This window comes from Hyaena hyaena, unplaced genomic scaffold, assembly GCF_003009895.1.
Source record: "Hyaena hyaena isolate Hyena2069 unplaced genomic scaffold, ASM300989v1 scaffold_992, whole genome shotgun sequence".
Taxonomy (NCBI): Eukaryota; Metazoa; Chordata; class Mammalia; order Carnivora; family Hyaenidae; genus Hyaena; species Hyaena hyaena.
The window spans coordinates 499,235-526,937 of record NW_024081625.1 but is presented as its reverse complement, the minus strand read 5'-3'; the positions used below and the strand labels follow the sequence as shown (position 1 = coordinate 526,937).

General features: G+C 56.5%; 2 protein-coding genes across 2 annotated transcripts; one reads left to right on the top strand and one right to left on the bottom strand.

Annotated features, from left to right (window-relative positions):
* Positions 1–100: 100 nt before the first annotated feature.
* ATP4B (ATPase H+/K+ transporting subunit beta) lies at positions 101–6,169 on the bottom strand. The gene is made up of 7 exons (XM_039221604.1): positions 6,058–6,169; positions 5,062–5,190; positions 3,345–3,458; positions 3,041–3,240; positions 2,390–2,446; positions 798–896; positions 101–262 (listed from the first exon to the last, which is right to left on the bottom strand). Exons 1-7 carry the CDS (start codon positions 6,167–6,169, stop codon positions 101–103), a joined length of 873 nt encoding a protein of 290 aa, XP_039077535.1.
* Positions 6,170–13,772: 7,603 nt separating this feature from the next.
* On the top strand, positions 13,773–27,474 carry GRK1 (G protein-coupled receptor kinase 1). Its single transcript, XM_039221632.1, has 7 exons — positions 13,773–14,471; positions 15,649–15,776; positions 19,007–19,164; positions 20,085–20,168; positions 24,099–24,223; positions 25,959–26,160; positions 27,168–27,474. The coding sequence occupies exons 1-7, from the start codon at positions 13,773–13,775 to the stop codon at positions 27,464–27,466; spliced, it is 1,695 nt and encodes a 564-aa protein (XP_039077563.1). The 3' UTR covers positions 27,467–27,474.
* Positions 27,475–27,703: the final 229 nt, after the last annotated feature.

The following is a 27,703-nucleotide window of genomic DNA, read 5'->3' as shown; positions in this document are numbered from 1 at the left end:
AGCAGAGAGGACTGAGAGAAGTCGCTTACTCTAGTGCCAAGTGTGTGCGTGCAGGTGGCGGCCGGCAGCTCCGGTGCTTGGCGGCCGGGCGCCCCGCTCTCTACTGCTGGATTTTGAGCTTGAACTCCACCTTCCCCTCGTAGGGATCGTGGGGGTTGTCGAACGTCACATGATCGGCCAGGACCTTGCACACGATGACGACCTCCGTGTTTCTGGGGACGTTGAGAAGTTTCGCGGCGACCAGAGGGTTGCTGTAGTGGGGCTGGAACGGTGTGGGGAGACGGGAGGCGGCGAGAGTTAGAAACTGCGGCAGGTGTCCGGGTGGGCTGCTCGGAGGTGGCGCCCACCTGCCCTGTCTGAGCATGGCTGCCCTTGCACGCTCAGCCGCCTGCCGGAACTCAACGGGGACAGAGAGCTCTCTCCACGTAGGCATGGGGAGAGTCGGTCTGGGGTGGGACAACAGCAGTGACAGATTCAACCTCACATTATACTCGATGAAAATTAGTGTAAGAATAAAACAGGAGAAATCAAGAGATTTGGAGGAAGTGCTTCAAAATGGGTGTGTGGTTGCCTGACAGGATCAGGAAACGCTCGGAAACTAGAAGAATCAGGTTCACTCCATGTGTGTTACGTGAGAGCTACGTGTTTTCCGGTCGTTGTGGGCGGTGGTGGGGGAGGCGGCAGAGCGCTGCACGGTCAGGACGGGCTAAGTTGGCCAAGTTCGCCGCTCGGGTGAAGGTCGCCGGCTGCCGTGCGCCCAGCATGTTGCTGACTCCGAGCCGGTTCTGCAGACCTACCTGCGCTTTGCTCCCATAGTAGGGGAAGTAGTGGAGGCTGAAGGTGCCGTTGGGCGGGTAGTACTCCACCTGCAGGGGCCGGGCGTCCCGGTGCTGCTCCTGCAGACAGAGAGGCCGGCGCCGGGTGAGGCGGGAGCTGGGTGCACGCATGCAGCACCCACATGTCCCTGGACGCCTGTGCGTATGTGTGCGTGCGTGTGTGTGCGTGTGCGGCACGCAGTTAGCATAAGCCGGCTCTGATCTTTATGATCCCATCAGGGATGTAACTTACTAGTTTGCCAAGCCTTTGGTGACCTATCAAATTTCCATTTTTAGCATTTTAAGTCCTAGTAGGATAACGAAGATGGACAAAGCGGAGAATGTGCTCGTGTGTCCGTGTGCGGGCACGAAAGCTGAGAAAGCTGGACCGGCCAACAGTTTGTGCAACATCAGGGCTAAGCACCGCCTGCTGGCTCGGGTTTGGTCCCTCGCCATTGTCTGCGAATTTCCTGGCAGGTGGACGGGGTTGTCAGAACACAGGTGGAGAGCACTTTGGTGTCTGTTAGACGCTGGGGTCAGCCTGCGTGTGTGGTCAAGTGGCTGCTGGAGGGCACAGAGCGAGCCAGGGCCCCACCCACAAGAGACGGGCGTGGGGGTGGGGGGTGGGGGAGCGTCTTCTGTCACTGTGCCAGGGAAACAAGCTTTAGGAAATATTCAGGGAACAGATGCAGTTTATATATATATATATATATATTTTTTAATGTTTTTTAATTTATTTCTAGGAGAGAGAGAGAGAGAGACAGCGTGAGCAGGGGAGGGTCAGAGAGAGAGGGAGTCACAGACTGAAACAGGCTCCAGGCTCTGAGCTGGCAGCCAGCACAGAGCCCGACGCGGGGCTCGAACCCACGAACCGCGAGATCATGACCCAAGCGAAAGTCAGACGCTTAACCAACTAAGCCACCCAGGCGCCCCACGCAGCTTATATTTTTGTGTTGTGCTTAAAAACTGGTTTTGCCGGGCACTGGGGGCCCTCAGTCTGCTAAGCGTCTGACTCTTGATTTTGGCTCTGGTCGTGATCTCACAGTTTGTCAGTTTGGGCCCCGCGTTGGGCTCTGTGCTGACAGCATGGAGTCTGCTTGCGATTCTCCCTCTCTCTCTGCCCCTCTGCTCATCCTCTCTGTCTCTGTCTGTCTCTGTCTTTGTCTCTCTCTCAAAAAATAGGTAAACAAAAAAATTTGAAAAAATGGTTTTGAGAAAAACTGGAGTCAATTAATGCCGACTCTCAGGAGCCCGGACATGTATGCTGTTGCGCAGCCACAGCTGGGGGCCACCTGGCGTACATGTCCGCAAACAAACAAGAGAAAACATGTAATAGAAGTGCCTTGCTTGTTCTAAATTGCCACCAAAGACTTTGAAGTGTGTTAGTAATACACTGTTCAGACGCTTTTCGAAGCAGAACGGTAACAAAGATACACTATTTTTCTCACTCGGTTTTTGTGCCCTGTAATAAAGCCGCTCTAAGTGATGGGTCGTGATGGCTCTGGGCCCGTGGATCCGGACGGGTGGGCTGGCGACTGAGAGGCTCAAGGGGTAGCTCACGGGTGTGCACTCACCAGGAAGGCGCAGTCTACCCTGGGCGCCGTGCTGTTGCTGGGGAGGAACTTGACGATCTGGAAGGGAAGGGCGTCCTGTAGCTCTCCGGCTGGCTGTGTGTGGCAGGGGCCTGCGTGGCCTAGGGCTGCGGCCGCCACCGTGGCGTCCTGACCACTAGGCTGCAGGGCCGCCTGGCGCTCCGTGGGGCCCACGGCTCACCTCTGCTGCTCCCGTGCTGCTCTCTCGGCCTCCTGAGGTCCTGGCCCCTGGGTGTACCCTTGTGCGCAGCGCCCAGGGCAGTCCGGCCCTCCCCACACACCCGTCCCCTGCCTGGCAGTGATGAGGGAGACCCAGTGGGGACCCAGGAAGTGTGCAGCGCACACACGCGTGGCTTCCCCGGCCCTTGGGAAGGGAGAGTGGGGGAGTCCCCAGGCCGCACGCGTGGCCACCGCGCGCAGCCCCGACTCTGCACTCGGTGTGGGGCGCTGCAGGGTGCGAGGCCGGCGCTTGTTGTCAGGCCGTGTCGGGGGGAGGTCCGCTCCTGAGCCACCAGGGCAGGGGCGCGTGGGGCGCAGGAGCAGTGGGGGGGCGGCCAAGCCACGGGGCTCACGTGAGGGCCAGCCGCCCGGCCTCCGTGCCGCAGCCGCCCCCGCGGGGCCCTCGGGGCTCACCCTGTTCATTTTCATCACGAAGCACGGCCTGCCCTCCGCGAAGCCGAAGTTGGGGTCCACCAGGCCCGAGCAGTTTCGCAGCATGTCTGCTGTGAACTTGCAGGAGAACTTGGTGTGGTTCGGGGCCCTGAAGCTTTCCTGGAAGAAGTACTTCTCGGAGGTGCAGTTGATGCTGTCCTGCTGGGACTCTGGCGAGTAGCCTGCGGGGACACGCGCGCTGGGGCTGGCTGGGGGCACAGCCCAGCCCCTCCGGGAAATTGTCTCGGAAGCGGGAGACACGGGCTGATCGCCTGTTAGACTTCACCTGCCAGGAAGCCGTGCAGCGCGTGCACGAGGCCCACCCAGGTCCTGTTGTCGGAGACGTTGTAGGAGATGTCCAGGCCCTTGTCCCCATAGACGTCTGGCCTCAGGGTCACCCCTGGGGAGAGAGCAGGACACATGGGACTCAGTTCCTCCCAGGGCATTCGTCCCAGCCCAGCCACGTGCTGCAGGGCTGGTGAGGCCCGCATGCCGCCGGCCCCGCCTGGCCGTCCAGCTGGGCCCGGGTCCTCAGGGCCCCCGCACAAGGGGCCTGTGTCCACTTGTGCTCCGCAGCGGTGGCTCCCCAGGGGCCCTGCCCGGCTCGTCCGGTCGGAACCACGCTTAAGTGAAGTTGTGTTTGGACACACATTTGAAAAGTATTCACTGGTTTTGATTCAAAGCAATCTGACCACATGTTAATGTGACCACAAGTCAGGATGCGCACGTGCAGGCCGAGGGAACGGTGGCCTGTGGGGGGCGTCCTCGCTCTGTGAGCACTAGACGCGCAGCCCCGTGTGCCGTAAATTGGGTAAATGGGATCCCACCGCCCGGATTCCTCTTTCCCTCTTCCATGTCCCGGCGCCCGTTGTACGCATGTCCGTATCAGACTGTCCGCAGATCCTGAGTCGCGTTTCCCCGTGTGATCATCGCTGGTGCACGCGGCTGGCGCCCTGTTGATGCGGGGACTTTTTAAATAGTCCGCTGGTGTTCTGTCCTATTGCGGCCACTGTGGGTGTAAGGTCCATGCGCGGATCCAAGTAAAAACCCAGGAGAGAGCGCGCACCCCGCACCAGGGTCCGCTCTGCCCGTGCCCTCAGCCTGTGCGTCCGCGTCAGTGGTGGCTGCGCCCCACCCCCTCCTCTGGGCTTTGGGCAAATTACGTCCCGGCCGAACCCCCGGGCCTGTCGCCTGTAGCACTCTGTTCTGCAGCCACGACAGGCCGCCGTGGCCTCTCTGCTGGTCGGCTCTAAGACCGACACCCACACTCTGGTGTGACGCCCTGGGCAGGGGTCCCCGAAGACTGCGGGGTGGAGGGCCTGCTGGGGAGAGGACACTCCCCACGAGTGACAAGCGTCCTCAGGAGCTGGACGTGCGTTTTCTTCCTTCACTTCCTCCCCTTCTCCCCCCGCCCTTGTTCGGTTTGTGCAGCTGGGCTAGGCCACTGTCTGCCGCGGGCACCCGGAGGGGACTCCAGGCGGGGGTAGGGGGGCTCGGCCTTCACTCCAGGCATCCTTCCCCACGCGGGACGGGAGACGACCTGCTCTTAGAGAAAAGCATTTTCTGAACGGAGCTCGTGTTTGTGGACATGCTAACAGGATCGGGCCGTGCGGAGGCGCATCCAGTGCAAGACAGAAGCCCTTCCCTCCCGCCGGGCCTCAGCTCCCGGTCCCCCTGCGTCTGCGCCTCCTCCCACACGGCTTCTGTGTGCCTTGGTGGCATCTGAAGTGAGTGATGTGAACATGGTCCCTGTAACAAATCTGTTTTAATAATTATAACTACAGCCAAAGTCTGACTATAATCTGGGGCCACCACACCTAGTGGGGGCCCCTGGCAGGGGTGGGGGTGTCCCCCTCAGAGCCCTGGGCCCCAGCATGAGTGACCCCTCCAGACTGCCTCTCTGGACTTTGTTCCTGAGGGTTCGTGCTCTGAGCCCAGGGTTCCCGGACTGCACGCTGCCCCGACGCACCGGGTCCTGGGGTGCAGACACGAGCCCCCCTTACCTGGTGACTTTAGATGGTCTTGGTAGTCAGGTGTATATGGGTCAATCGTGCACATGAGCGTGTAAATGCACAGGGCGAAGAGTCCGGTCATCACGACATAGAAAGCCACATAGTAGAGGCTGATCCACACTGGGGGGGAGGTGAGGGGGGACAGAGTAAAACCGCCTGTCCAAGCACCTCCGTGCACGACTCAGTGGTGTTCACAGTGCATTCACACACCGCTCTGCACAAGCATCGGGTCTGTCAAGTTCCAGAATGTTCTCTTCACCCAAGAGGTGCTCCGCACCCATTAACAGTCTTTAAAAATGATAAGTTTGGGGTGCTGGGTAGCTCAGTAGGTTAAGTATCAACTCTTGGTTTCAGCTCAGGTCATGATCTCACTGTTTGTGAGTTCAAGCCCCACATTGGGCTCTGTGCTGACAGCTCAGAGCCTGATAAGTAAACATTAAAAAATTCTTTTGAACAAAATTAAAAATAAAAATCATAAGTTTTAGGAGCATAGCTTTAAATATACTGTTCTCTCAAGTCTATGGCTGAACCTTTGCATCTGACTCTCAGATGACCCCACTTTATCAGGGGGATTGGAGCCGGAATGGGCCTTGGGGTCATCTGGTGAGAGACATGCTGTCTCCCGGACAGGGCCTGGGTCTTGGGCGCCTGGACTGTGACAGCATCAGCGTCCCTGTCCCCGTGGGCACCCCCCCAGTGTCCCCATCCCCGCGGGCACACCCCCCCCCAGTGTCCCCGTCCCTGTGGGCACACCCCCCCCAGTGTCCCCGTCCCTGTGGGCACACCCCCCCCAGTGTCCCCATCCCCGCGGGCACACCTCCCTCCCCAGTGTCCCCGTCCCCGCGGGCACACCCCCCCCAGTGTCCCCGTCCCCACGGGCACACCTTCCTCCCCAGTGTCCCCGTCCCCGCGGGCACGCACCCCCAGTGTCCCCGTCCCCGCGGGCACACCTCCCTCCCCAGTGTCCCCGTCCCCACGGGCACGCACCCCAGCGAGACAGCGTCCGGCCCAGCATCTGCCCCGTGTCCGGGTTCCAGCAGTAGCGCTGGAACTCCTCCATCCGCTGGCTGCACGACTTCTTCTCCTGCAGCGCCGCCATCGCCCCTGCAGAACGGGGTGCTCCCCACACCTGGCCTGAGGGGAGAAGGGTGGCCTGTGGGTTTTATGGTCTCCTCCCCTGAAGGTCAAGGCTCCTGGGAAATCACCAGGGTGGTGTTATCAGGCTTTCCTATCCAAACACAGCGGCTATCAGATGCCTCCCTGCCTCGCCACCCTCCTCTCGGGATGCCCTTGGCCATGTCCTTGTCTGCTCTGGCCCCTGACTTCTTGTTGAAATGCAGCTTCTGACCCAGTGGGGGCTCCTGGTGGGCTGTGCCGGTGGCGTTAGTGCCACAGCCGTGTCCAGGGCGCGTGGGGCCCGACAGCACGTTCGGTCACTGGGGCTACCGTGGGTATGCCTGCCGCCTGTCTGAGGCCCGGAGTGAGCTGACCTGCCGGGGGCCCGACCGCCCGGACAGCTGCAGGCCCCCGACCGCCCCGACAGGACCAGAGGCCAGAGACCTTGGCAGCTTATGTGGCCGGGGCCATGACACGTGCTCACAGGGACACCTGTGTCTACAATGGGATCCGTGCGCCACAGAAGTGTTTTACAGACACCTGAGTCAAAGCCTGATTAGAATAATAGGTTTTGTACCCACGGACCCAGGATTTCATTTACTGTCCCCTCTAGGTTTTCCCTCTGAGGGGACATGTGTAGCCAGATTTGAAGGTTTCTTTTGGAAGAAGAATAATGTAAAGTCAGTTGTTTTGACTTATTTTCTTTAGGATGATTTAGAGTTTGTTAGCAAAATGAGCCTGTAAGATTCAGATGGAATTTTAGCCTGGACTCAGATGGAATTTTTTAATGGACCAAACCTGTGTGACTTGTGTAACACTGTTCTCATTCACGACTTTGGGATTTTAGGTCAGTAAGACCCAGTGGCATTAGGCTGCTATTTGCCCACACCCTGTGGGCCTGTGACCCCGGCTTCCGGGGCCTGAAGATACAGAGCAGCGACTGTTGGCTGAGAAATAAATGCCACCGTCGTCTGGGAAGTGTGGATATGTCCTTGAAATGAGCAAGACCTGAATCCTTTCTAGAAGTCATTGAAAGAAATCTTCCTCATTTCGTCCCTGGCTTCCCAGATGTGTGAAAGTGTGTGCTGCGCTGACACACGTTATCAGGATGCCCTCTGGGTGCGCGCCTGTGGGGGGAGGGGCAGGGGGACATGCCCCGGATGCACCATGAAGAGCGGGCTCCAGACAATGCGGGGAGCCCAGGCTTCTCCCCCACCTGGTAGGACTGTGGTGTGCCCCCCCCCCCCCCCGCTGCTGCTGGAGTGGAGTCAAAAAAAGCCAGTGAAAATGGAAGGATTAAATACTAGGAAATCGTCCAGGTTTCAACTGATAATCATGCCTTTTGATCAAGAACCAGGACGATTTCAAAATGAATTCAAACAAGGCAATCAAAAGGTGCCAATATCAAGGTGGCAAGGATGTTGGGGTCAGAGATTTTAAGGCAGTTGTGATAAAAATGCTTGAGTGAGCAATATAAACTTGCATGAAACAAATGAAAAAAAAGTAGAAAGTCTCAACAAAAAGAAAGTTTAAGGAAAGAAATAGAAGATATAAAGAAGAACCAATGGAAATATTATAAAAAATACAGTAATGAAAATAAAAAGCTCAATGAATGGATTCAGCTGCATAAGGGAGGGGACAGAGGAAAGAAATCTGTGACATGGAAGAAAAAACAATAGAAATTACCTGATCTGAACAGCAGAAAGAAAAAAATGCTCAGTGCCTCAGGGACCTGGGGACTAATGGATATGTGACATCTGTGTGATCACAGTTCTGGAAGGAGAGAAGAAAAGGGGCAGGGCTGAAAACTCCTAAACTTGCAGAAGGTATAAACCTTCACGTTCAAGAAGCCAAATGAAAACCAAATGGGATAACTCTCCCAAAATCCACAATACATCATCATTAAACTTCTGAAAATTGAAAACATACACACACAAAGAAAATCAAGAAAGCAGCCAGAGAAAAACCATTGGAATTACAGAAGATTACTCCTCAGAAACCAGAGATCAGAAGGAAGCTGCAGAGTATATTGAAATGCTGAAAGAAGAGACCTGTCAACCAGATCCCGAATCCAGCACAGATACCAGGAATGAAGGGGGCCCCACCATTCTCAAATGAAGGAAAAGGAAAGGAAGATAATTTGTCAGCAGCAGACTTATCCTAAAAAGATGGCTAAAGGAAGTCCTCTAAACAGAATGACAATGTTAAAAGAAGGAATATTGGAGCATTAGGAAAGATGAAATAATATGGTAAGCAAAATATGGGTAAATACTATAAGCTCTCCTTTTCTTCTTAAATTTCCTTCTCTCTTTTTTTTTATAGTTTATTCATTTTGAGAGAGAGCATATGCATGCATGAGCGAAAGAGGGGCAGAGAAAGAAGAGAGAGAGAATCCCAAGCAAGCCTGACACTGTCAGCACAGAGCCCAATGCAGGGCTTGAACTCACGAACTGTGAAATCATGACCTGAGCTAAAACCAAGTGTCAGACGCTTTACCATCTGAGCCACTCTACTTGAATTTTCTAACTTCTATTTGATGGTTGAAAAGCAAAACCATAACATTGCCTGATACTGTTCTAAATGTACATAGATGAAATAATTAAGGTAATTATAAACAGGAAAGGATAAAAGGATGTGATATTTCTGCACTTCGCTTGAAGTGCTAAAATGACAGCAATAGAATATGATAAATTACATATATATGATACCAACAGCAAGCAATAAAAATATGCATAAAGAGATGCACTCAAAAATGCTACAGATAAATCAAAATAGAATTCTAAAAATTTTTCAAAGTAACCCACAGGAAAAATGGCAGACCTCATCAACAATTACATTAAATGTAAATGCTATAAATACATCAATAAAAAAAAAAACCTCAGAGACTGACAGAATAGATTTAAAAAGGGACCCAAATATAGGCTGTCTACAAGAAACTTATCTCAGATAGAATGATATAGGCAGGTTAAACGGAAAAGGATGGAAAAAGATACATCATGCAAATAAATACTAACCAAATGAAGTGGGTGTGGTTATATGAATATCATATAGACTTCAGAGCAAATTACAAGAGACATTATATAATGATAAAAGGTCAACCATCAAGAAGATATAGTAATCTTAAATGTGTATGCACCAAACAACAGAGCTGCAAAATATGTAAAGCAAATAAAACTGGCTTCAACTTCTCTCTCAATGATTGATAGAATAGCTAAATAGAAAATCAGCATGGAAACAGAAGGATTCAACAATATTGTCAGTCAACAGGCTGCCATTGACATTTGTAGAATACCCCACCCAAGCACAATAGAATACACTTTCTAAGTGATCTTGGAACATATACCAGAATAGACCATATCCTGGGCCATAAAATAAAGCTTCACAAATGTAAAAGGATTGAAACCATTCCGTTTGTCCTCCAACCATGATACAATCAAACTAGAAACTGATAACACAAAGATAACAGGAAAAGCTTCAAACATGTCAAAACTAAATCATATTTCAAAGAATTCCTAAGTCAAAAGGAAGTCTTAAGGGAAATTAAAATATCGTAGGACTGAGGAAAACAAAAGTAGAACATCAAAATTCATGGGATGCAGCTAATGCAGTGTTAAAAGGAGAATTCAGGGGCACCTGGGTGGCTCAGTCAGTTAAGCATCTGACTCTTGCTTTCAGCTCAGGTCATGATCTCATGGTTTCATGGGTTCAAGCTCCATGTGGACCTCCATGCTGACAGCAAAGAGCCTGCTTGGGAGTCTCTCCCTTTCTTTCTGCTCCTCCCCCACTCAGGCTTGTCTCTGTCTCTCTCAAAAATAAATAAATAAACTTGTAAAAAGAATTTATAGTTCTAAATGCTTGTATCAGAAAAGAGAGGGAGTCTTAAATTAATAAGTTCCACTTGGAAAACGTAGAAAAAGGGGGGCGGAAGCAAGCAGAAGGAAGAAATAAAAGCTGAGAGCAGAAATCAATGAAATTAAAAGCAAAAGGGAAAATCAGTGAAAGAGCTGGTTCTTTGAAAAGTCAATAAAATTGACAAACCTATAGCAAGAGAATAGACATAAATAACCAAATTAAGGATGAAATGAGATATTACTACAGACCCTTCAGACATAAAGAGAAAACGCCACACACAACTTTACACACACAAATTTGACAGATGAACTTGGCCACTCCTCAAAAAGCACAACTTGTCCCATTTGAAATACAGAATTTGAATCGCCCTGTAACTATTAAGGAAATTGAATTTATAATGTAAGTTCTCCCAACAACTACAACAACAACAACAACAACAACAAAAACCCCTTCAGGCCCTGATGGCTTCACTGGAGAATTCTACCAAACATGTAATGAATAGCACAAATTGTGTCCTGTATCCTTTGGAAAATAGAAGGGAACTTCCCCACCTGATTTATGAGACCAGCACACCCTTCACCAAATCAAAGGTAACACAGAAACCAAAAACAACTATAGACCAAATCCCTCACAAATACAGACACAAAATTCTTTAACCAAGTATTGGCAAATTGAATCCAACAATGTATAAAAAACATTCAACACCGCGACCAAGGGGTATATATTCTGGGGATGCAGAGCTGGTTCGATATTAAAAAATCAGTCAATGTAAAACCCCACATTAACAAGCTAAAGAAGAAAAGTCATGTGATCATATGAGCTGATGCACAAAAGCACTTGACAAAATTCAACATTCATTTAAGATAAAAAAACTCTCAGCAGACTAGGAATGGACAGAAACTTTATTAAAAGCATTGACAGAATCTCTATAGCCAACATCCTATCTAGTGGGGAAGGACTGGTATCTACCCCAAGATCAGTAGCGAGGCCTGGACTTCTGTGCTCACTTCTTTGAGTCAGCCTTGTGCTGGGCGTTCCAGCTGGTGGAACAAGCAAGAAAAGGCAGACAGGCCAGAAGGGAAGATACCAAGGTCCCTATTTTCAGACAGCAGGATGGTATATGTAGGAAATGCCAAAGACTGAAGAAAATCTAGTGGGTTTAGCAAGGCAAAGTATGCAAGATTAATACCCTCAAATCAACTGTATTTCATTAACTAGCAATGAACACAGGGGTACCAAAATTAAAACTACACTACGATTGGCATTTGCTCGTAACGAACAGGAATATTTAGGTGTTAATCCAACAGAACACATAGGGAACTTGTGTGCTCAAATATACACAATGGTGAGGGAGGACGGACCGCGTTCAGAGGTTGAGAGACTCAGTGTAGTAAAGATGTCAGTTCTCCCCAGTTGATGTGCAGGTGTAATTCCTATCAAGGTCCGAGGTAGATTTTTTTGTGTAGATGTGGACAAGACTATTGTAAGACTTACATAGAAAGGCAAAGGAAGTGGACTATTTTCTTCCATATTTTGAATACTTAGTTTTAAAATATGTGTTTTGAGGGGCATCTGGGTGGCTCAGTCGGTTAAGCGTCCAACTTCGGCTCAGGTCATGATCTTGCGGTTCATGGGTTCGAGCCCCGCGTCGGGCTCTGTGCTGACAGCTCAGAGTCTGGAGCCTGTTTCAGATTCTGTGTCTCCCTCTCTCTCTGACCCTCCCCTGCTCACACTGTCTCTCTTTCTCTCTCAGAAATAAATAAAAACATTAAAAAAGTTAAATATGCGTTTTGAAAAATATTTTTGGAAAAGAATTAAGTCAACAACTCCGATTACTCAGTTCCAAGCTTATCATCTGCTCTGTGTATCAGGTACAGTAACAGAGAGGCCGGTGCTGGAGCAGAACAGACCACACTAACGTGCGCACTGCGTCTCCAAGCAGCTCGGGACAGGCGCACAGTCGCCGGCCCACCCCAGGCCGCTGAAGCAGAGTCTGTTTTGGCAAAGTCTCTGGGCGATTGGTGTGTCAGGCACCGCTGGGAAGTGTGGGCTCCAAGAAACACTGGAAGGCGGTGCTACCACAAACCCTGACCACTGTCTGTTGAGCCCTGCTGGGGAGGCAGGAAGGGGCTAAGGCAGGGGACTTGGGCTGCGCGCACATCGAGTTCTCACTTCCGCCTCCCTGCCTTCCACCCGCACCCCCTCCCAGGCCCTCCTGGGAGTAGTGGTGCGGGGAGGGGGGTCGTCCCGGGTTCGGCCTCTCCTGCCTCAGCATTCTTGTTTCTGCAGCCCCTCCATTCCTCCCCTCTTTCAACTGTAGTCAGCCCCCATTGCTTCCTTTTCTTCCCCACACATTCACTGAGTACCTGCAGTACTCCTTGGGCCTGGCATCCCCAGATGTACCGCAGATATGCCCTAGGTGTCCCCTAGATGTCCCCTAAGTGTGTCCCCCAGGTGTGTCCCAGGTGTGTGCCCCAGGTGTGTCTCCCCCAGGTGTGTCCCCCCAGGTGTGTCCCCCCCAGGTGTGTCTCCCCCAGGTTGTCCCCCAGGTGTGTCCCCCCCAGGTGTGTCCCCCCAGGTGTGTCCCCTCAGGTGTGTCCCCCCAGGTGTGTCCCCCCCAGGTGTGTCCCCTCAGCTGTGTCCCCCCAGGTGTGTCCCCCCAGGTGTGTCCCCCAGCTGTGTCCCCCCCAGCTGTGTCCCCCCAGGTGTGTGCCCCAGGTGTCCCCCCCAGGTGTGTCCCCCCAGGTGTGTCCCCCAGCTGTGTCCCCCCCAGCTGTGTCCCCCCAGTTGTGTCCCCCCCAAGGTGTGTCCCCTCCAGGTGTGGGCCCCAGATATGTACCCCCAGCTGTCCCCCCCCAGCTGTGTCCCCCCAGGTGTGTGCCCCAGGTGTCCCCCCCAGGTGTGCCCTGCCCTCTCTCACTCCTGCTTCCGTGGGGGACCTCAGCCCTGGGTGTAGCTGGGGTCTCCCGCTTCAGTCCTAACTTCACTTGAAACACCTGCAGGCATTTCTGCTTTGCTGGCACAGCCCAGGAGAGGGGAGGGAGCTGACGTGGAGCTGATCCCTGGGCAGGTGCCGGGGTTACCTTAGGTCTCAGAGCGGGCACGTGACCTGGGGGCAGGCTGCTGTCCGTGTCGGGCCAGGTCCCCACAGACCAGAGGTCCCCCTGCCAGTGGTCTCACCCATGGACACCCCAGGGAGGTGTTTGCCTGTGAGCTCTCACTGCTTTTTCTCTGTGAATTCCTAGGATCACCTGATTTTCTTCCCACTTGCTATTTTTTTAAGACAGAAATGAAATATAGTGGGAAAAGCACCAGCCGTCTCTACTGAATCAGGGTCTCTCCTGGGCCCCGCTGCCTTCTGCCCCTGTGCCCCCCGTCGCCTCAAGGAGACGAACGGGTCCCCGTGTGCCTAGGCTGGGGACGACCTCAGCGACGCGCCTCGGGGCCAGGGTTTGTCCTTCCTGGCGGGCCCCCGGGAGGAAGGAGCCCCCAGGACGGGCCGTCTAATCCGACTGGAAGCAGCTTAGCGGATTGTCTTTTTCTGGCACCTGGTCTGTGACCCCGGGCTGGGATTTGGCCAGAGCTGCGTCAGCTGGGTGCCCCAGGCTCCTGGCACGGCCTCCAGTCAGCCCTGCACCTGCCGGGACGCCTGCTGACCGGGGAGGGCAGGGGGCGCGGGCCAGGGCGGCAGGTCGGGCCCCTAGTGCGCGACGCGGTGGGAGGTTGGCGCCGGCATGGATTTCGGGTCCCTGGAGACCGTGGTGGCCAACTCGGCCTTCATCGCTGCGAGGGGCAGCTTCGATGGGAGCAGCGGCCCGTCCTCCCGGGACAGGAAGTACCTGGCCAAGCTCAGGCTGCCCCCGCTGTCCAAGTGCGAGGGCCTCCGGGAGAGCCTGGACCTGGCGTTCCCCAGCGTGTGCTCGGAGCAGCCCATCGGCAAGCGGCTCTTCCGGCAGTTCCTGGAGGCGGACGAGCGGCACGCGCCGGCCCTGGAGCTCTGGAAAGACATCGAGGACTACGACACCGCTGACGACGACCTCCGGCCGCAGAAGGCCCGCGCCATCCTGGCCGCGTACCTGGACCCCCAGGCCAAGCTCTTCTGCAGCTTCCTGGACGCGGGGGCGGCGGCGCAGGCCCGGGAGGGGCCCGTGGCCAGCGGGGACGGGCTCTTCCAGCCCCTGCTGCAGGCGACCCTGGCGCACCTGAGCCAGGAGCCCTTCCGGGAGTACCTGGGCAGCCTGCACTTCCAGCGGTTCCTGCAGTGGAAGTGGCTGGAGGCGCAGCCCACGGGGGAGGACTGGTTCCTGGACTTCAGGGTCCTGGGGAAAGGTGGCTTCGGGGAGGTGTCCGCCTGCCAGATGAAGGCCACCGGCAAGTTGTACGCGTGTAAGAAGCTCAACAAGAAGAGACTCAAGAAAAGGAAGGGGTACCAGGTGGGCAGCCGGCCGCTCACGGCAGGCGGGAGGGGCACCCTGACACGGGCAGGCGGGCCCTTCGCGGGCTGGGTCCCCCGACGGAGCGGAGCGCGGCCGCCCTCTGGCCAGCGCCTCGGCGTGGCTGCTCGGAGCCGCTGGCCCGGCGCCCTGCACGCACGCGTGGTCGCCGGGATCCCTCCTCGGCGTCGGCCTTCGTGTCGTTGGTGTGGACGGCACCGTACAGCCCGCTGGCCTCCTTGTTTCACCAACACCACGCAGTGTGGGAGCTGGTGTTGGAGGGAGGCCGCCCTTTCCTCCGGCGCTCTGGGGCTCCTCACGCTGGGGGCAGCCGGCCCTGGCCGTCTCTAGAATGTCTCCCGGGCTCAGGGGAGCCGACGCCCGGCAGGCTGCCGTGTGGGGTCTGCTGTTCCCAGCTCGGGTCAGACCCGCCGCGGCGAGGACAGCGAGGGCCGCTCTGCGCATCTCCTGCGCGCATCTCCTGTCCTTTCCCGCTGCACACAGCAGACACTGCTTTTCGGGGTAAACGGCAGCTGCCGAGGGTGCCTGCCTGGGGGCTTCTTGCCAGTGCTCCCCCCTTGGGGCTGCGGGAGGAGCCCAGGCCGGCGTGGTCTCCCCCCTCGGCGTCTTCGGTCCCGAGTTCAGGGTCCTCACCGAACTTAACACCCAGGAGGACCAGCCCGCACTGCACGTCTGCAGCGTGGACGCAGAGGGGCCCCCGGAACATCAAGGGTTCCTCCCTCGAACAGGAGTCCGGCCTTCCTTATCCAAGCACACCTTTAAAATATTCTAAATGGACTCGCGAGGCTTGAAAACAAAGACAGAAATGAAGAGATGCGGGGGGCGCCCGGCTGCTGCGGGGTGGGGGTGGGGGCGGGGGCGGGCTGTTTGGACGTAAGGAAGGACCGAACAGGCAGCCGCCGACGTGCCGGGTCCTCACCTGGCGTCTTTAAGGCTGGCGGTCCGGCTCCTGCCCCCGGAGGCTCCAGGAGGCCCGAAGGCCTCTGGACGTGTCGTCGCCGGGGCTGGGGCGACCGACACCCGTGTGTGTTATGGGCGGGTGCTTCGAATACGTTTGCAACTCTATTTCTGCTTCCGGCTTGTGGGACTTGGGCTTTTATGGTGACGTCACTTTCCCGCTCAAACCCGGGTACTTATTCAAGATCTTGCTTTTCAGGGTGCTATGGTAGAGAAGAAGATTCTAGCAAAGGTACACAGCAGGTTTATAGTCTCTCTGGCCTATGCGTTTGAAACCAAAACTGACCTCTGTCTGGTGATGACTATCATGAATGGAGGCGACATAAGGTAAGCAGGGAGTGAGTTGGAGCAGGGTCTCTGGGGCCCCGTGGGGCTGCCCCCCATCAACACGCTCCTCTCTGCCCCCTGGTTGCTGAATCTCCACGTGATGTGTCCTCAGCACCACGTGAAATGCGGGGCCGTGGGGAGGTGGCCCACAGCTCTCTGGTCACTGGTGGACGAGGGTTTGTGTGGCTGCGGGCTGGAGGCACAGGGGCCGTGGGTCAAGCGCCATTTGGGTTGGACCGATGAGCAAAGGGTGGGCCAGGGCCCTGCTCTTGGGGATCACGGCAGAGCCGGAAACGACGTGGCCAACTTCGGGACCGTGGCTTTGCTGTCCGTGTATCCAGTGCCTGGGTTTGCCGGAGGCCTGAGAGCCCGACTGTGGGCTCCCGCGGGAAGTCGGACCACAGGCTCTCGGCGCAGAAAGACCCAGTGCAAGTCGAGCAACCTGCCTGCCCTTGCCTCAGTGTGCTGGTCTGTGAAATGGGGATGAAGAATAATACTAGTATTCTCAGGGCGTTGTGGGGAGTAAGTTACCACATAGTAGGCACCCGGAGGAGTGTCGCGTGGCACACAAACGGGGCCGTCACTGTTGGTGTCACTTGCAAGCCCTCTGCCTCCGTTCCTCCTGCGGGTCCATCTCCAGCGAAGCTCTGTCAGGTGTCTGTTGGCCCCATTTTCCAGGTGGGGATTCTGAGGCCTTGAGTAAGGAGCCCATGTGAGGCCACACGGAAGAGGAAGTACAGACAACATGACTTAAAGAGAGCAGAGATGATCATGACGCTGCTGTACCGTATCGTACCACATGACACGTCACTCTGCACGGTTGTGCTGCACCACACGCCCCACGCTGCCCTGTGCCACACCCTACTGCGCCACGTGACACCACACTGTCGTATCCGGCGCCCTGCTACAGCACGCTGCAGCACACTACAGGACGTTACAGCACACTACAGCACACTACACTACAGCACACTACAGCACACTGCGCACACTACACTACAGCACACTACAGCACATGACAGCACACTACAGCACACAACAGCGCACTGCAGCACATGACAGCACACTACAGCACACAACAGCGCACTGCAGCACACTACACTACAGCACACTATAGCATGCTACAGGATGTTACAGCACACTACAGCACACTGCGCACACTACACTACAGCACACTGCAGCACACTACAGCACACGACAGCACACTCTAGCACGCTACAGGATGTTACAGCACACTACAGCACACTGCAGCACACTACACTACAGCACACGACAGCACACGACAGCACATGGCAGCACACTACTCTATAGCACACTACAGCACACTGCAGCACGCTACAGGATGTTACAGCACACTACAGCACACTGCAGCACACTACAGCACACTGCAGCACACTACACTACAGCACACGACAGCAGACGACAGCACATGGCAGCACACTACTCTATAGCACACTACAGCACACTGCAGCACACGACAGCACACAGTAGCACACTACAGCACACGACAGCACGCTACAGTACACTACACTACAGCACACTGCAGCACACTACAGCACACGACAGCACGCTACAGTACACTACACGACAGCACACTACAGCACACAACAGCACGCTACAGCACACTATACTACAGCACACTGCAGCACACGACAGCATGCTATAGCACACGGCAGCACACAGCAGCACACTCTCGTAGACTTTGCCATGCGGCTCTCCACTACTGCACTGCACTGCACTGCACCACTCTGTGCTGCTCCACACCACACCATACTGCACCACACAATAGTCTACCTCACCACACTACACTGTAGCACACTGCAGCATACTACACTAGACCACAGTATACTATACTGCACCGCATCGTGTTATGCTCTACTACACTACCCAATGCTATGTGACACTGTACCACACTGTCCTAAACTACACAACTCCACACTAGACTTAACTACACTGGACTAGACTACAGCGTGTTACACTACACCGTACTACACTGTCCAACACTGCACAATAGTATATACATACTGTACCATTCTATACAACACTATACTAGACCACACTACAGTGCTGTGCGCGGTATACTCTGCTCCACTGTGCGATACGTGACTATACTATGTGACACTACAGTATATTGTACTATAACATACTATACTCTGCTACATCATACTGCCCCATCCTGTACTGCACCATACTATACCAGCCCACACTGTACTGCCTTATACTATACTATGTCATTCTCTACTATACTACTTTATAGCACACTGTGCCACGCCACACCACGCCACACCATACAACACTGCTCTGTATTACACTACACCACATCACACCACACCACGGTGCACTACGCTACACTATCCTACCTTACGCCTTATTACACTATGTTGCTCTCTACTCTACACCATTGCATAATACACTGTACGATGCCACCCTACACTACACCGTACTACCCTGCACACCCCACGCTACACTGTGCCACCCCGCATGACGCCACACCGCACTGCACTGCATCATACGACGCTGCACTAACTGTAGTGCGCTACACTCTGTTATGAAGTAAATGTAATAAAAGCCACTTATTTTGTTATCCCGGCTTTCTCAAGGTCTGGCTTATGTGAGGTTCCCCGTCTTGTTCCCTTGGCCCGCCTCTCCCTGGTTGCTCTCTGGTATAGATGGTTTGTTTCTCTTTATCGTGAGCTCACTAGGTCTTGCTTCCGTGCAGAACGTGATAGTGGAAAGATGGGGAGGGGGGAGGCTGGACGGAAACGGCGCTGCAGGCCCACCCGGGAGTCTGCGTGTGTGGACTTGGCGAGATAGCCGAGGCGCTTACCTGGACGCTATATCGACTGCTTAAACTGAGTGACTCCGGTGGCTTGCGTGGGCTTCCTTCACCGCCCTCTGCCCGTCCTCCCTGGGCTGGCGCTGGCGAGATGGCTTTGGGGAGCATTTCCAGCTTTGCAGGCCAGTGTGGGGGAGGCGGGAGAGCAGTGCACTCTGCCCGTCTCCTGGGTGGTCGTGGTAGGGTCTGTGGGGGCGTGACCACCAGCCGCTGGGGGCTCTTGGCGCCGCGGCAGGCTCTTCGGGCTGACGCCGAGGCCCCCCAGGGCCCAGACGCTTTGCTGACACAAAATGGGACTTTGAGGCTCTCACTGTTTCCTGAGATTTCACTTTCCATGGAAACTGGGGGCCCGTTGTTGTGCCGGAGCAGCATGGGCCTCTGCGTGGTCTGCCCCCAGATACCACATCTACAACGTGAACGAGGAGAACCCCGGCTTCCAGGAGCCACGTGCTGTCTTCTACACGGCGCAGATCATCAGCGGCCTGGAGCACCTGCACCAGAGAGCCATTGTCTATCGAGACCTCAAGCCTGAGAACGTGCTCCTGGACGACGACGGTGAGGGGGCCTCCCTCCCCGCCTGGCCTTCCCCTTCCCAGTACCCCCTCCAAGGGTCCCCCTCCAGGCCCCCCCTCCCAGCCTCCCCTCGCGGCCCCCCCTCGGGGCCCCCCCTCCCGACCTCCCCTCCCAGCCTCCCCTCCAGGCCTTCCCTTTCCCAGTACCCCCTCCAAGGGTCCCCCTCCCGGCCTCCCCTCCTGGTCCCCCCTCTCAGCCTCCCCTCCCGGCCTCCCCTCCCGGCCTCCCCTCCCAGCCTCCCCTCTGGCCTCCCCTCCCGGCCTCCCCTCCCAGCCTCCCCTCCCGGCCTCCCCTCCGGCCTCCCCTCTGTGGCCCGACAGGTCACCCGTAGGGAGATAGGCCAGTTTTGATAAGTGTTTGTTGTAGCTTTAAACAGCATCAAAAGACATCTTAAGTTTGTTGTTCATTTCATACATTTTGCACAATTGTCTCCAAATTTTTTGATGGATTGAGTTGAAATCCGGGGGATAATCAGGCCCCAAGCGTCACGGGGAGTTAACTCCACATGACTCTAGTCGTGGAACGATTGGCAAAGAGTTAATATTTCATTACTGATTATAAACCCTCAGGCTGTCACTCTTCCTGCCTTTTATGGAACTCTCGTCAGAAGGTGACGCGGAGATCTAGGTTTCCTCTGTGTCCCTTAGACAGCCTCCCTTTGTGTCCCCAAGTCACGCAAACGTAGTGATCTCCAGACAGGGCTTGGGGGGACCGTGTCCCCAGGCACAGCCACAGGTCTGCTGGGGGCCCCGGGGGGGGGGGCTTGTGCTGTGAGCGTGTGCCCGTGGGCGCACGTGTGCCCTTGCATATGTGTGCACACGTGGGCAGAGGCTGCCCTTGGCTCCTGCGGGCGCCTTTGTTCTGTAGAGCTGCGTGTGACCTCCGTCCGTGTTTGCTTTCAGGCAATATCCGCATTTCTGACCTTGGGCTGGCCGTGGAGCTGAAGGACGGGCAGACCAAGACCAAGGGCTATGCAGGAACCCCAGGTGAGCACCCCAGAGCGAGGGTGGGTCCGTGGGGGCCCCATCTGTCAGAGCGAAGAGCAAACCTTTGGGACCCGCCAGCTGCACCCACTGCAGGGACGACCCTCCCGCCTGCTGCTTCTGACGCGTCACGCCCTCTGAGATAGAAGCTTCCGCCTTCAGTGGCTTTCTGGACATCAGCAGAATGTGTTTGTCTGGAGGGGAGCCCGACAATGTCGGCTGGAGCCCTGATGGCCTGTGCGCAGTGAATCACTGGCTGTGCCCCCACCAAGGTGGGCAGCCTGGGAAAGCCACGAGGGGTACCCAGCCCTCGCCTCAGTGTGCCCAGGGCCTTCTCTGTCCACGGGAGTCCAGGGTAGGGTGTGAGGCAGGTGGGGCGGCCTCACAGGGGAGGGGGCCGCCCGCATCCTGTGTGTGTGTGTGTTGTGTGCGCGCGCGCGCGTGCATACACACGTGTCTGTGTTTACATTTGTGTGTGTGCATTGTGCATGTGTTATGTGTACACGCACACGTGTCTCTGCAGGTGTATGAGTGTGCTTGTGCATATGTGTGCATGTGTATGAGTGTGCATGTGTGCACGTGTTTGCATCTCTATGTGTGTGCACGTGTGCACGTGCGTATATGCATGCATGTGTATGAGTGTGTGCATATGTGTGGGTGTGTATGTGAGTGCATGTGTATGTGTGCACGCATGTGTATGTGTGCGGGTGCATATGCATGTGTATGAGTGTGCAAGTGTGTGTATGCTTGCATGTGTATATGCATGTGTGTGTACACATGTGTATGTGCATGCGCGTGTATGAGTGTGTGTGGGTGTGTATATGGGTGCATGTGTATGAAGTGTGTGCATGTGCACGCGTGTATATGGGTGCATGTGTGTGAGGTCTGTGCACGTGCACACGTGTATATGGGCTCATGTGTGTGAGTGTGTGCATGTGTGTGCGTGTGTATATGCGTGCATGTACAAACATGTTCTGCTGCCCCCCATCTCCCCTCACCCCGGGCCTGCAGAGAACACAGGAGACCCTGGGAGCAGGGGCGGGATGGGCACAGCACAGCAGCCCAAGCAGCAGGAGGGGCTCAGGCCCACAGGCTGTGGGCACCTGACGGTCGGTCCCCCTGCCCCCCACCCCCCATGTTCCGGAAGGTCCAGGGACTCTCAGTAGATCCTCTCCTGGGTTGACCTGGCTTTGGGGAGGAAACGCTGCCAAGGTGGGTGTGTCCTCATGGGTGGCTTTGTTCAGGGGAGGGTCCCATCTTGAGTTTCCCACATCCTTGGTCAGAATCTGTGAAGTTCCAGCCCTGAGTGTGAGCGCGTGAGTGGAAACACGTATTTCGAGGCGATTCAAACCATGAGGCGGAAGCTGTGGAGAATGAGGCGCCACGGCTGCCTTCCGAGCGGTCTGACTGCAGGGCGTCCGCGGGCCCTGCTGGTGCCGAGTGTGAGGGCCCCGCAGCCTCTCGTGGCTGCTGCCTTTCCCTGGGCAGCGTCCTGGCTTCTGCGCCTTTGGGCCGGGGCAGGGTGGGGCCTGCAGAGGCCCGGCCGAGGCTACCCAGGCTACTGTGCGTTGTGCCCAGGTGCGGTGACACCTGCCGCCTCCTTCTCCCCTACCCCTCTGCACCCTGCCTGCTGTGGCCGCGGGCAGCAGGCTGTCAGCCCTGCGCAGGAGGGATGTGAGCGTGCCCTCTGACCCCACGGACGCGGGGCTGGGTCAACGCAGAAGAATTAGTAACTAGAGGGAGGAGTGTTCGCTCACTCATTCACTCACCCGGTCATTCATTCATGCATCTGCTCGCTCATTCATTCACCCGCTCACTCGCCACCCGCTCACTCATTCATTCACCCGCTCGCTCATTCATTCACCCGCTCACTCATTCATTCACCCGCTCACTCATTCATTCACCCGCTCGCTCATTCATTCACCCGCTCACTCATTCATTCACCCGCTCACTCATTCATTCACCCGCTCACTCACCACCTGCTCACTCACCACCCGCTCGCTCACTCATTCACCCGCTCGCTCATTCATTCACCTGCTCACTCATTCACTCACACACTCAGTCATTCACCCAGTCACTCAGTCATACACTCATTCATTTGCTCACTCATTCACCTACTCACTCCTTTATTCATTCACTCACTCATCCACTCAGCCGTTCACTCACTCACCTACTCATTCATTCACAAACATTTGCTCACTCATTCATTCATTCATCTGCTCATTCAGTCACATACCCATTCACCCATTCACCCATTCACTCACCTGCTCTCATTCCTTCACCTGCTCACTCATTCCTTCACTTACTCATTCATGCTCCCGCTCATTCACTCATTCATTCACTCACACACTTGCTCAGTTATTCTTTCATCTGCTCACTCTGCTCACTCACTCATTCATTGCCTCAGTCATCCAGTCACTCGCTGTGCATTCAGGTGACAAATGTTTACTGGTGCTTTCTCCTCCTGGAGATACAAAACAATGTGTCACCCAGACCAGGTTGGGATATAGACCAGAGCCACCACTGTGGTGTTTTGCAGAAACTGATCCCCTCCCTGAGGCCTGGCTTTCTCCCAGACAGTGTTTCAACCTCAAAGTTGTGGCCAGTGAAACCCATCTTTTTCATACCATCTGAGCAGTCTGGATGGTGGTGCAGTTTCTGAAAAGCAGGACCTAAAAAGGCAGAAGGGGTGGGCCTACGGGACTGGACTTCTGTGACCTGTCTGGGACAAGTGAGTCGGTGGTCACACTGGCTTGGCTGCCTTTGCTGAGCACACCCCCTCTTGGACCCTGGCCGTGAACATGGTATATGGAGGGCCAGGAGGGACAGGAAGTCAACAGACACACTAGCTTTCCTTCCCTTGGAATGTGTGCGGCCGTCAGGCACAGAAGCCATCTGCACCCACCCCAGAGCACCGACCCCTGGTCCCAAGGGAGTGGCCATGGGTCCCAGAAACTGGCCCATCCACCCTTCCCATGTGCTGGCTGGCTTCCGTACGGTGGCAGTTAGGGAGTAGAACCCCAGAGCTTGCTTTCAGGCTCATGGACCTGCACAGTGTGGGGCTCCCCAACTCCCCAAACGTGGCTGACCTGGTGTGGGAACAGATGGGGCAGTGGTGGGCATCTGGATGGCTCTTTGGAATATCTGGCCTTCAATCTGTCCTTTTGTGCCCTTTTCAGAAGCAACTGGTAGTGCCTGTCTCTGACCACACACCCCCATGACCCCACACATGAGGTCACACTCATGCCTAAGTTGCAAGCAAGGACCGTCACTCTGTGTGTGTGGTTCTGAGGGGCCATCTGTGTGTGTGTGTGTTTCTGAGGGACCGTCACTGTGTGTGTGGTTCTGAGGGACTGTCACTCTGTGTGTATGGTTCTGAGGGACCGTCACTCTGTGTGTGTATGGTTCTGAGGGACCGTCACTGTGTGTGTGGTTCTCAGGGACCGTCACTCTGTGTGTGTGGTTCTCAGGGACCGTCACTCTGTGTGTGTGGTTCTCAGGGACCGTCACTCTGTGTGTGTGGTTCTCAGGGACCGTCTCTGTGTGTGTGGTTCTCAGGGACCATCACTCTGTGTGTGTGGTTCTCAGGGACTGTCTGTGTGTGTGTGTGGTTCTCAGGGACCGTCACCCTGTCTGCTTACTGTGGCGTGCCACCAGGGAGACAGGCATCACGGCACAAGTGATGTGGACAGCAGTGGTTCTCAAGCAGGGACAATTATGCCTGGAGGGGACACTGTGTGCTGTCGGGAATGTTTGGGTTGTGACACCTGAGGCCTTAACTCCTGGCCACGGGCCGGGGACACTGTCCACACTGTGGCACTCGGGCAGCCCCAGCACGGAAGGTCGTGCATGTGGGTCGTCGGCCCCTCCCACCGGGCTGGGTGAGTGACGGCCACCACGTGCCGCGTCCAAGCCTGCGCTGTTACCTGGCAGGTTTCATGGCCCCCGAGCTGTTGCGGGGTGAGGAATACGGCTTCTCTGTGGACTACTTTGCCCTGGGGGTGACGCTGTATGAGATGATCGCAGCCAGAGGACCCTTCCGCGCCCGAGGAGAGAAGGTAGGAGGTCACTCCACCCCCCGCGGTGGCCCCGCTTGTTATGGGGGGCTGTTCACATGTTCTCACGGGCAGGAGAGGGGACACGGTGGCCCCGTCTCATGGCGCTCCCCACACTGAGCTGTGTCTCAGGACCAGCCATGCTGGGCCCCCCAAGCCAACCCCACGAGCAGCGCTCAGCCCATCTGGGGCCCAGCCGGTCTAAGGGGGATGCGGCCTCGCCCCTCCTGCTTTCCCCGCAGAGCAGCGAGCTCGCTGTCACCTGCTCCAGCATGGCAGCCTTTCTGAAGAGAGGGCAGCAGGTCTCACGCCTCTGTGCCCTGACCCCTGGGGCACGTCCCCTCCTGCACCGTCTGCCCCAGAGGCTGCAGGTGCTGTTACCTCGGAGTCGCCTGGGGTCCTGCTCCGACCACCACGGTGGAGCAGACGCCGGGTAAAGCGAGTCAGACGAACGTTCTGGTGTCCCAGTGACCATAAAGATCACATGTCCACATGCCACAGCCTGCTGAGTGTGCAGCGGCCTCGGTCCCAAACAGCCTGTGTACCTTAATGAACAAACACAGCTGGGTTCCCAGCGAGTTGTGATCACTGATCACCATAGCAAATAAAACAACAATGAAGACGTTTGAAATTCTGTGAGACACGTGGGCAGCCCACGCTGTTGGGGAAGGGGTGCTAGCAAGTCTGCTGCCCTTTGTAAAGACCGCAGCATTGCCACCAACGGTATCTGGGGACTCATCGCCCGCTCGAAGCCCAGCGGAGGCACCAGGAGCCGGGGCTGAGGAGGCCGGAGGGCAGGAGGCATCTGCAGGGCCTGTGGGAGCAGCCTCTTTAGCCGGCCCGAGGTCACGCCCCTCGCTTCTTCTGCCTGGGTCCCCGAGTGTGTCCGTCCCCAGGCCTGCCCTGGCCCTGACACACCCAGGCTTCTGGGAGCAGAGAGCACTCATGTGGCTACACGCCAGCCGCTCTGCGTCTCTGCTCGGCCGCCCTCATCGCTATGACGCGTTTTCTCTCCTGACTTCCAACCACTCGCAAGAACAAGACGAGGCTAGCGGTGCGGAACCCACATGCAGCGAGAGGCCCAGCCCAGAGCTCCCACCGACCCCACGGCCCCGACCAGAAGCGCTGCTTTCTGCGTGCGCGAGCCTGACCCGTCAGGCACAAGGTGTGCAGCGGGCCCGCGGCGGCCCATGGCCTGCTCCACGGCCTGCGGCCCACCGGGCGTCAGACCCGTGATGGCAGATGAGTGACTCTGGGTGCGCCTGTCTCTATGCCACGTTAGGAAGGCAAACCTAGCCTGTGGTGAGAGTACACGGCCGGTGTTTGCCAAGCTGGGGGGCAGACGGGCTGCAAAGGGCACAGGGCACGTTTGGGGTCTTTGTGGGGCTCCCTGGTCACTGGGAACAGGGTCCTGTGGTATAGGAACTGTACTCCATAAAGTGGATTCAAGCTTGCCCTCAGTTTCTACCCAGTCAGGAGGTCTCTGCCAGCTCAGTCTACAAGGTTGGCTCTTTTTCTCTTACACTTCTCGCTTTCTCCAGTGGCTGAGGAATGGGTACATGGATGCACCGAGGCACCAGCCAGAGCGCCCCAACCTTGCCCAGCACCGCTGGGGTGCCTGGGGGCCTCGCATTCAGGGCCCGCCATCACCTCGGGCCGGCATCTTCCTGGGAGATGGCTGGCACCGGCCTGCACGGGCTCAGCAGGCGTGACGTGACGCGGTGTGTCCCGTGTGCAGGTGGAGAACAAGGAGCTCAAGCAGAGGGTCCTCTCCGAGCCTGTCAAGTACTCGGACAAGTTCAGCCAGGCCAGCAAGGACTTCTGCGAGGCGCTGCTGGAGAAGGACCCCGAGAAGCGCCTGGGGTTCAGAGACGGGACGAGTGACGGGCTCCGCGCCAACCCCCTCTTTAAGGACATTAACTGGAGACAGCTCGAGGCCGGTACCGTCTGCTCACCTTTGGATCTGGGGGTCCCGGGGGGGCAGGCCCATCGGGAGGTCCCTGCTTGCCCTGCCTGGTCCCTTGGTGCCTCTTGAGCGGTGACATCAGCAGAGATGCCCTGTGGCCTTCTGTCACCAACCAACCACCATCCCCACTTCTCTGTCACCTGCGCCCCAGGCCTGGGTGTTCACACAAAGGTCTCTTGTGCTGGTAGTTGGGTGGGATGCTTGCGGGACGTGCTGCTCGCCCTTGAACTAAGGATCCAGACCCGTGCTATGGATTTCCACACCCTGTGCTTTTAAGGAGCCCCGGTCCACGACAGGGCAGGATCCCCGTGCTCTTGAGAGAAGCTCGTTCCCTCAGTCTGTGTTGTCAGGTGTCACTTGGGCACAGGTGTGTGTGTGCAGACGCGGCCTGTCCCTGAGCCTGCGGTAGGGTGTGTGAGCCTGTCACCCCGCACAGGAGCCCTGAGCATCAGATGACCACAGGGAGGAGGCTCTGTGGTGGGGCAGGGGTGCAGTGCAGGGAAGATGGGAGCCAGGGGAGCTGGGGCCTGGGGGGTCCTGAGGCCACTTCACTGGTCTGGCAGGAGGCCCGGCCCGGGGGCTGCACTGAAGGGAAGGGCGGGTGGCGGGGCCACGGGGGTCACGTGGCTGGCACTGTATATTGGTGACTGAAGGACCTCGGCTCCCGAGCAGGCTGGGAGACAAGCCGGCTTTGGAAAGAAGATGAGTTCAGTCCTGACCGTGCTGGGTTCGAGGGGTCGCTCCTGCAGACAAGGAAGCCCCTGGGAGGCTGGCCTGGGGACGCGGGCCAGAGCACGCTGTCCTTTGCTGTGGGTGCCCGGGAGGCACGTCCTGCCTGGTCGCTAAGACCCTCACGCCCGCTCAGCGTGAAACCCAGAAACCCATCCAGACACCCCGGGAAGGGCAGCCCTGCTCGCTGAGCACACGGCCGCTTCCCTCTGCACATGGCATTTCCCACCCTTGTTTCCTGTCTCCTCACAGGGATGCTGACACCCCCCTTCATCCCAGACTCCAGGACAGTCTATGCCAAGAACATCCAGGACGTGGGCGCCTTCTCCACGGTCAAGGGCGTGGTGTTCGACAAAACAGATACTGAGTTCTTCCAGGAATTCGCCACCGGCAACTGCTCCATTCCCTGGCAGGAGGAGATGATCGAGACAGGCGTGTTCGCGGAGCTGAACGTCTGGCGCTCGGATGGGCAGATGCCTGACGACATGAAGGGGGTCGCTGTGGAGGAGGCGGCCCCTGCGTCCAAGTCGGGGATGTGTCTCGTCTCCTAGGTGTGCAGGAAGAGGATCTGCAGCCCGCAGGGGCGAGAAGGCCTCTGAGCCGCCGAAGAAAGCAAGGAGCGGCCGGACACCCCAGCCCGGCTCCCGAGCCCGGCCGGTAAATAGTCCGCTTCCTCTGCCCCGTTTCACTCCGACACAGCGCTGGTTCCCAGACGGAACGGAACTTGGGGGCTCCTGTGGACGTCCCAGCCGTCAGCCCTGGCTGCCGTCCAGGCAAAGTGCTGCTCA

Bases quoted from the DNA above. Each gene is read 5' to 3' on its own strand.
- GRK1 (XM_039221632.1), top strand. From the start codon at position 13,773: ATGGATTTCGGGTCCCTGGAGACCGTGGTGGCCAACTCGGCCTTCATC. The intron at 14,472-15,648 runs GTGGGCAGCCGG...CTTGCTTTTCAG, and splicing joins AGAAAAGGAAGGGGTACCAG to GGTGCTATGGTAGAGAAGAA. The intron at 26,161-27,167 runs GTACCGTCTGCT...GTCTCCTCACAG, and splicing joins CTGGAGACAGCTCGAGGCCG to GGATGCTGACACCCCCCTTC.
- ATP4B (XM_039221604.1), bottom strand. From the start codon at position 6,169: ATGGCGGCGCTGCAGGAGAAGAAGTCGTGCAGCCAGCGGATGGAGGAG. The intron at 3,241-3,344 runs GTGAAGTCTAAC...GTGTCCCCGCAG, and splicing joins GCTGCACGGCTTCCTGGCAG to GCTACTCGCCAGAGTCCCAG. The intron at 263-797 runs GTAGGTCTGCAG...ACACCGTTCCAG, and splicing joins ACTATGGGAGCAAAGCGCAG to CCCCACTACAGCAACCCTCT.